The sequence below is a fragment of the Oncorhynchus mykiss genome, chromosome 2, assembly GCF_057628025.1.
Source record: "Oncorhynchus mykiss isolate SJ-2025 chromosome 2, ASM5762802v1, whole genome shotgun sequence".
NCBI classification, from domain to species: domain Eukaryota; kingdom Metazoa; phylum Chordata; class Actinopteri; order Salmoniformes; family Salmonidae; genus Oncorhynchus; species Oncorhynchus mykiss.
In genome coordinates this window covers 33,548,729-33,555,828 of record NC_143023.1, presented here as the reverse complement: position 1 = coordinate 33,555,828, position 7,100 = coordinate 33,548,729, and the positions used below count along the sequence as shown (strand labels likewise).

General features: G+C 42.7%; 1 protein-coding gene across 3 annotated transcripts; it reads right to left on the bottom strand.

Moving 5' to 3' along the window:
- On the bottom strand, positions 1–6,868 carry LOC110488035 (ubiquitin-conjugating enzyme E2 E1). Of its 3 annotated transcripts, none has more exons than XM_021560004.3 (6): positions 6,603–6,868; positions 4,711–4,888; positions 4,381–4,431; positions 2,749–2,881; positions 638–785; positions 1–222 (listed from the first exon to the last, which is right to left on the bottom strand). In XM_021560004.3, the coding sequence occupies exons 2-6, from the start codon at positions 4,857–4,859 to the stop codon at positions 125–127; spliced, it is 579 nt and encodes a 192-aa protein (XP_021415679.1). In that variant the 5' UTR covers positions 4,860–4,888; positions 6,603–6,868; the 3' UTR covers positions 1–124. The 3 variants fall into 3 exon arrangements, with proteins under 3 accessions (XP_021415679.1, XP_021415671.1, XP_090054125.1); XM_021559996.3 differs by having other exon boundaries at positions 4,711–4,847; XM_090197999.1 differs by having other exon boundaries at positions 4,711–4,847; positions 5,772–6,634.
- Positions 6,869–7,100: the final 232 nt, after the last annotated feature.

The following is a 7,100-nucleotide window of genomic DNA, read 5'->3' as shown; positions in this document are numbered from 1 at the left end:
TTGTTTCATTGTTTTTCTTTATTTTCACAGATAACTTAATCAGGAACCCCAAAAATATACCAGACAATAAAGTACTAAAAATCTGAAATAGAAACCCCCCCCCACACGGCTGTGCTCTATGGGCCTATGTGGCGTACCGCTTCGTCCACTGTTTGGCTGTTCTATCATGCTCGGCTCTGTTTGTCGTGTACTGGGTGGCGATGCTTCCAACCAGGGGATCAGCTGAAAGTGAAAATCAACATGAGAGAATTAACAGTTAGAGGGTGGTGAATTTTGAAACAATTACTCTGCTTCAAGTGATGAATTCTAAGCCTTTTATAACTACTTATGAGTTATGCCAACTTAGTGGTATCATAAGGAATTATAAATGCAATATAAAAGGCATTGTGTGTGGGCCTCAAAGTGATACCCATAATAAAAAGTAATCCACATCTGAGCACAAAATTACACCAAAGAAATGGACCGGTATTTGGTATTTACCATGTTACCTGCAGATTTAATTTGACCCTTCTCAGGAGTCAGGAATACTAATATTTGTTCTGGTATCATATTTCCAGTCTGGGACAGGTGCAGATCTGAAGAGAAACAAGTAAAAGGGGACAAAGAAGCCAGTTAGGCTCCCTGATGGATATCTTACCTGGGTTACAGTCTGTGAGCAGAGAGCAGATGGACAGCAGCACCTTGGAGATGGTGAGGGCGGGGCTCCAGTTGTCCTTCAGGATGTCCAGACAGATCACCCCTTGACTGTTGATGTTACAGTGGTAGATCCTCGTCCGAAACGTTACCTTGAGGAAAAACAAAAGTAGAAAATATACATGCTATAGGCATATTTAACATAACAAGGCTAGAGACTCTATATCAACATCTATACTGAACATAAATATAAACGCAACATGTAAGGGGTGAAATAAAAGATCCCAGACATTCTCCACAGGCACAAAAGCTTATTTTGTTGATAATCAATCCACCTGACAGGTGTGGCATATCAAGAAGCTGACTAAACAGCATGATCATTATTACACAGGTGCACCTTGTGCTGGGGACAATAAAAGGCTTCTAAAATGTGCAGTTGTCACAATACCACAAATACGTTTTGAGGGAGTGTGCAATTGGCATGCTGACTGCAGGAATGTTCACCAGAGCTGTTGCCAGAGAATTGAATGTTCATTTCTCTACCATAAACTGTCTCCAATGTCGTTTTAGAGAATTTGGCAGTACGTCCAACCGGGCCTCACAACCACATGTAACCATGCCAGCCCAGGGCCACCACATCCTGCTTCTTAAAAATAAAACATGTATTTAACCACTCGGGAGCCCTGTGGGATCATCTGAGACTAGCCACCAGGACAGCTGATGAAACTGAGAAGTATCTCTAATGAGGCCCTTTGTGGGGAAAAACTTACTCTGATTGGCTGCGCCCCTGCCAGGTCATGTGAAATTCATAGATTTAAGGTCTAATGATTTTATTTCAATTGACTGATTTCCTTATATGAACTGTAACTCAGTAAAATCATTGGAGTTGTTGCATGTTGAGTTTATATTTTTGTTCAGTATAACTATTTATTAAAGTGGATGAACATTTATTGGGGCAGAAGACAAAGCATGTAGGGCCGGGATGATACCGGTATTGCAATACTTGTTAGTATCGTGGCAAGGAAACAAAACACAAAGAAGATTTTTACTTCTTGAGGAAAACAGCTCTAATGTTGGAAACAAACATTATGTTGTCCTCCAGAGTCACATTTATTTATTTTCCATGCTATATCACACAACATTTTACATACAGCAGGTTTATTGGTTACATTTTCTGTTTGTAATCAAGATATTACGATCTTGCCTCATCGCTGCAACTCTCTAACGGGCTCGGGAGAGGTGAAGGTCGAGTCATGCGTCCTCCGAAACATGACCCACCAAACCTCGCTTCTTAACACCCGCCTACTTAACTGGGAAGCCAGACGCACCAATGTGTCGGAAGGAAACGCCATTCAACTGACAACTGAGTGTCAGCCTGCAGGCGCACTGCCTGCCACAAGGAATTGCTAGAGTGCGATGAGCCAAGTGGAGGTGTCAAATGCCCTCTGTTGGTTAATGAGAGTACTTCAACATGTTAACAGGGAAATCCTGGCAAAACGCAGGGATTGTAAGTACTGTACATATGCTGCCTGCTGTGTTCTAGAAACTGGAGGAAATTCAGTCATCCTCATTTCACCATTCTCAAAAAGAAATTCCATATTGTAATGAAATTGTCAAATGTGACAAAACAATCCAAATATAATAGAATTTCATTTGAGCACATTTTTATGAAACGTTTGGATTTGTTTTTAGCACATGGAATTAAACTAGCACACTAACAAGTGAGCTAACTAGCCAAGCTACAAGCTGTGTTTCAAATTTGATATTTAGTTAGTGTTGTTATGGATGAAATTGCATAGGCTACCTTCTCTGGCAATGACCCGACTCGCGCACACACACAAAACAGAGGCACACATGTAAATAGCTCTCTAGCATCTGGAAAGCGAGTCTCGTTTTTTGTTTTCTTTTTTGCGGTGGTGGCAACAATTTAGCAGCAGCACAATATGACAAACACTGTGATCATCGCCGGTCGCATTTTTCGCTGTGTATACCCTGAAGAACACGAAAATGAACACTAAGTAAATCTGTGCCATTTATTGCGTGGGACTAAACCAAGATGACCGTTTTATAGTGTAGAGGGTAAAAAGTGACTGGTAGCTGACGATTGCCCAGTACCTTGGGTGGTTTGAAGGGGTAGTCGGGTGTGAAGGCGATGTCGAGGAAAAAGACCCCTCCCTCGTAAACAGAGCCCGGTGGTCCCAGGATGGTTGACCTCCACTCGTAAATGTTGTCTCCTTTTGGACCAGCGCTGGAATTAAATGAGATAAAATTACAGATTATGTTATACTATTAGCCTGGCCACAGATCTGTACTTTAGCCAACTCCTTTGTCGTTACCCACCTGGAAAACCAAAGGAGAACAGTCTCCCTAATTGGTGTTAACTGGACCACGTTCTTTGTTATTGTTATGGCTCAGGTCACTTGTGTGTGTACTTCGTCTCATTGCCACAAGGGACAAATACCTTAAAGCATTCTCCTCACCCATTTACGCAAAAAGCTGAGGGATAGGGCTAGAGAAATGTAACCACTTAAATTCATAGACCATCCATGATTTAAAAAAAATTGTTTTAACCATGTTTTGAGGCTATATAGTACTTGTTAACATTTACTTTGTTTACAAACGGAGAGAAACAAGCTTATATATTATTATTTTTTTTTTGGGGGGGGGGGGGGGGTTATGATGAGGTACAACAGTTGAACTAAGCTCATAAGGTTATAGAATAAGTTATGGGTACATTTATTTAATTTAGAAGTCCCAAAATGGATGAATCGATTGTTCCTTTAAAGCTTACTGCACTTGCAAAAAACTTGTCTGAAACTGTTTAGAGCCTATTATCCCTTGGGTTGGTACCCACGTGGTGAACACACAGCTTTATATTGCTTGAGAGAACAGTACATTCTCTCTCAAGCTTCAAAGAAGCCTCCATTCGCAACCAATCCCGTGATACGTGCCTCTGTATCACGACCCATATTGACTTCCTCAGAGCAGATCAGCCTTCATCCTTGGTACATGCTAGAGTGATGACTACAAGGTTGATCCAACAATGTTGGAGACGTAAAATTATGCTTCATGTAGATTTTTTAATTTTTTAAAAATTTTTACCCCTTTCTCTCCCCAATTTCATGGTATCCAATTGTTGTAGTAGCTACTATCTTGTCTCATTGCTACAACTCCAGTACGGGCTCGGGAGAGACGAAGGCTGAATGTCATGCGTCCTCCGATACACAACCCAACCAGCCGTACTGCTTCTTAACGCGCATCCAACCCGGAAGCCAGCCGCACCAATGTGTCGGAGGCAACACCGTGCACCTGGAGTCGCTGGTGCGCGATGAGACAAGGAGATCCCTACCGACCAATCCCTCCCTAACCCGGACGACGCTAGGCCAATTATGCGTCGCCCCACGGACCTCCCGGTCGCGGCCGGTTACGACAGAGCCTGGGCGCGAACCTAGGGACTCTGATGGCACAGCTGGCGCTGCAGTACAGCGCCCTTAACCACCCGGGAGGCCCCCCTTCATGTAGATTTCTAAACACCACCAGCAGTCAAAACATTTTGATCAAAATAGGTGCAGCTTTATTTTGTCAGCATATGGGACAACATGAGAAATCAGAAAGTAACGCAATCCTTTATGAATAAGTGGTAAAATAATTATTGTTTGGAGAGTCGCCTGTAGGTATTGACCATGGCAATACGCAAAACACTGGGGGCGGATTGGAAAAGAGAAGATGAGCTCAAATAAAACCAACCTGCAGTTTGGCGGAGGGTCCAGCGTGATATCTGCCAGCTCTTTCTGAATCCTACAGAAACAAACATGCCTTCAGATCAATCACTGATTGCCCAGCCATACCTTACACATCTTTGTTTTCTCAGCCATGAACTTCCAAAGGTAAAGAAATGGCACAGATATTTTGGTCCAATACAGTGAGGCTAGAATATTTTTAAACAAATAAAGTACAGAGAACATTTTAGTGCTAGCTACAATCATCTAGGAGATTAACCCACCCCTCTGACTAAATGTCACATTGTTGGTGTTGTGTGACAACCAGCCAATATTTAATGAGGTTTGGGTGTGTTACCTCTTTGCGCTGGTGGATAGCAGCTTGGAGGTCTTGCTCATACTGGCTTTGCTCTCCCGTTTCTTGCAAGGTGTGTCTTTCGGTTTGTTTTGATTGGAGGAGGAAGAAGACGAAGAGCTGGTGCTGACACACGAATCCTTATCCGACATACCGGTTTGGACAAGAAATTAGAAGGAACCTACAATGTGATTGTGATGCAGCAGTTGAAGAAAAAAAGCAGTAGCTTTGACAAATGAAATTGCTTTCAAGCCATTGCAAAATTAAGTAATGTTACAGTTATGACAGAGCACCTTCAACATTCTAGGAAATATGGCTACCTCAACATAGCTTGGTGAGATTAACAAAAAACAAGCCACTTCAACACAGCTATGACTGGAAGTGACTTTTCGTAGTAGGTTAGGAGAAGGTACACAGTAGGTTAGGATAATTAACATATCTGGTTAGGAGAATTAGGTTAAGGTTAGGAAAAGGTTTAGTGAAAATGCTCTCCTAACTTGCTAGGAAGAGTTACTTCCGGTCGTAGCAGTGTCGAAGTGGCATGTTTTTAGGGAGTCCCTAGGCTTAGCGGCGATGCCAACAACCTGATGCATCTGGTTTACGGGGATACAGCTTATTCAAACTAGCTTCCTTTTCTGCTGAAAACTAGATGTGGGAAGTGCACTCAGGCGTTTTTTACACCTGCTACGTTAGGTTATGGCAGAGGTTTCCAACAATTTTCAGTTACTGTACCACCGACGGAATTTTGCTTTGCCCAGAGTACCCCCTCATGTACATTTCACCAGTAGGCCTATGGTCTCATGAGTCTTCAAGTACCCTCTGTGGATAGGCCAAGTATCCCTGGTTGGAAACCACTGGGTTAGGGAGTCCGATACAGCTTGCTGCTTGGCTAGTGCTCAGTTGAAATAAAGGTAATTGGCTAGCTGCCACCCCCATCCCTCCTCTGGCAATAATGTGATTATGGATGGTTGAGCAAACAATGTTTGACAGCCCTGATATGGCAAGCCTCCATTATTCCCCAAATGTAATAGATCATGAATATTATGAAATTGTAGCTAACTTACCGTCAGCTAATACTAAAGGCGCCCAGAAGGAACAAATGGATCCATGGTGGTGAACAACAGCTAGTTAGTTAGTCTTTGTGGCCAACCATTTGATGGGAACATTCTCGGGCCTTCTTCACAGTAATTAATGTTAGCTTGCTAGCTAATATCTCTGGTCTGGAGTTACTTGCTATGGCCTCTTCGCTCCTGGAGTCCTGAAACGTTAAGACAATGATCTAACACATTCATTTGTGTGTAAATTACAGGTCTCCTGGAGCAAAGAGGCTATAGCAGTTTGCTAGCGAGTTCGCCTACAGTAGTTTACGTTTGCAATTGCTTGTGACAAGTCAATCTGGTTGGACTAGGTTTGGTTAACTAAGTGGACATTAACAGCTGGCTAGCATAACCATCTAGCTAGCTAGTTAACGCTAGTCACAAACGTCCGACCTGCTGATTTTCTCGCCCCCCGTTATTAGCCGACCGTTTGACTGCCCAGACCTTAGCCAACGTTAAGCTAGAAAGTTCGGAAAAATACTGTAGTTACATCAACGTTTACGCCCACCTCAACCTTTCAACATTCTGAGATATTTAACTTAGCTAACGTTAGTTGGCAAACAAGGTTACACCATAGTGAAACTAGTTTAGTTACTAACGTTACTAGCTTGAGCTAGCTAACGTTAATATTTATTTCCTGAGCCAGGCAGTGTCACCACAAATGTGTCTGTTGAGTCGTTAACTAGCCGTCTTTTCCAATACAAAACAAGTTGAATACACTCAGAGAACTTCAATATATTTTATAACTCATGAGGCATATTCAATATTAAAAGTAACGTCAGCCAAGTAGCAAATCACCTCCTTTGTGTCTGGATCTCTCCACTGCCTGTGCTCGTGCAAATCGCCTTCTGTGGAACGGAAGTGCCGCGGGTGCAGTGGATTCATATCGCGCACTCACAATAATGAAGGCAAATCGGCGCACAAGGATCATTCAACATTAGGTCTTCGTAGACTGATCTGACATTTTGATATCACACATTAAACAAAAGATGCACGAAAAAGCACATGTCGAATGAGGGCCAAAATAAAATTTGGAGCATCACTGAATATGGTGTAACCAAGTCAAGGTGAAAGAGAGGTTCATATATGGTCTATGGTTCATGCCCACCCCTAACCTAGACCTGTGATGCAGTTTCTTCTGCTGTAGTCTATTTGACCCTGGTTTCACTGATTCCCTGGGTTTCCCAGTTCATTATATGCTCAGGCACAGGTGTGTGTGTGTGTGTCAGTCATGAGGCAGAAGGCTGATAGGTGTTAAGATGTTAATCTCTGGACCTGTCACAGAGGGTTCACAGT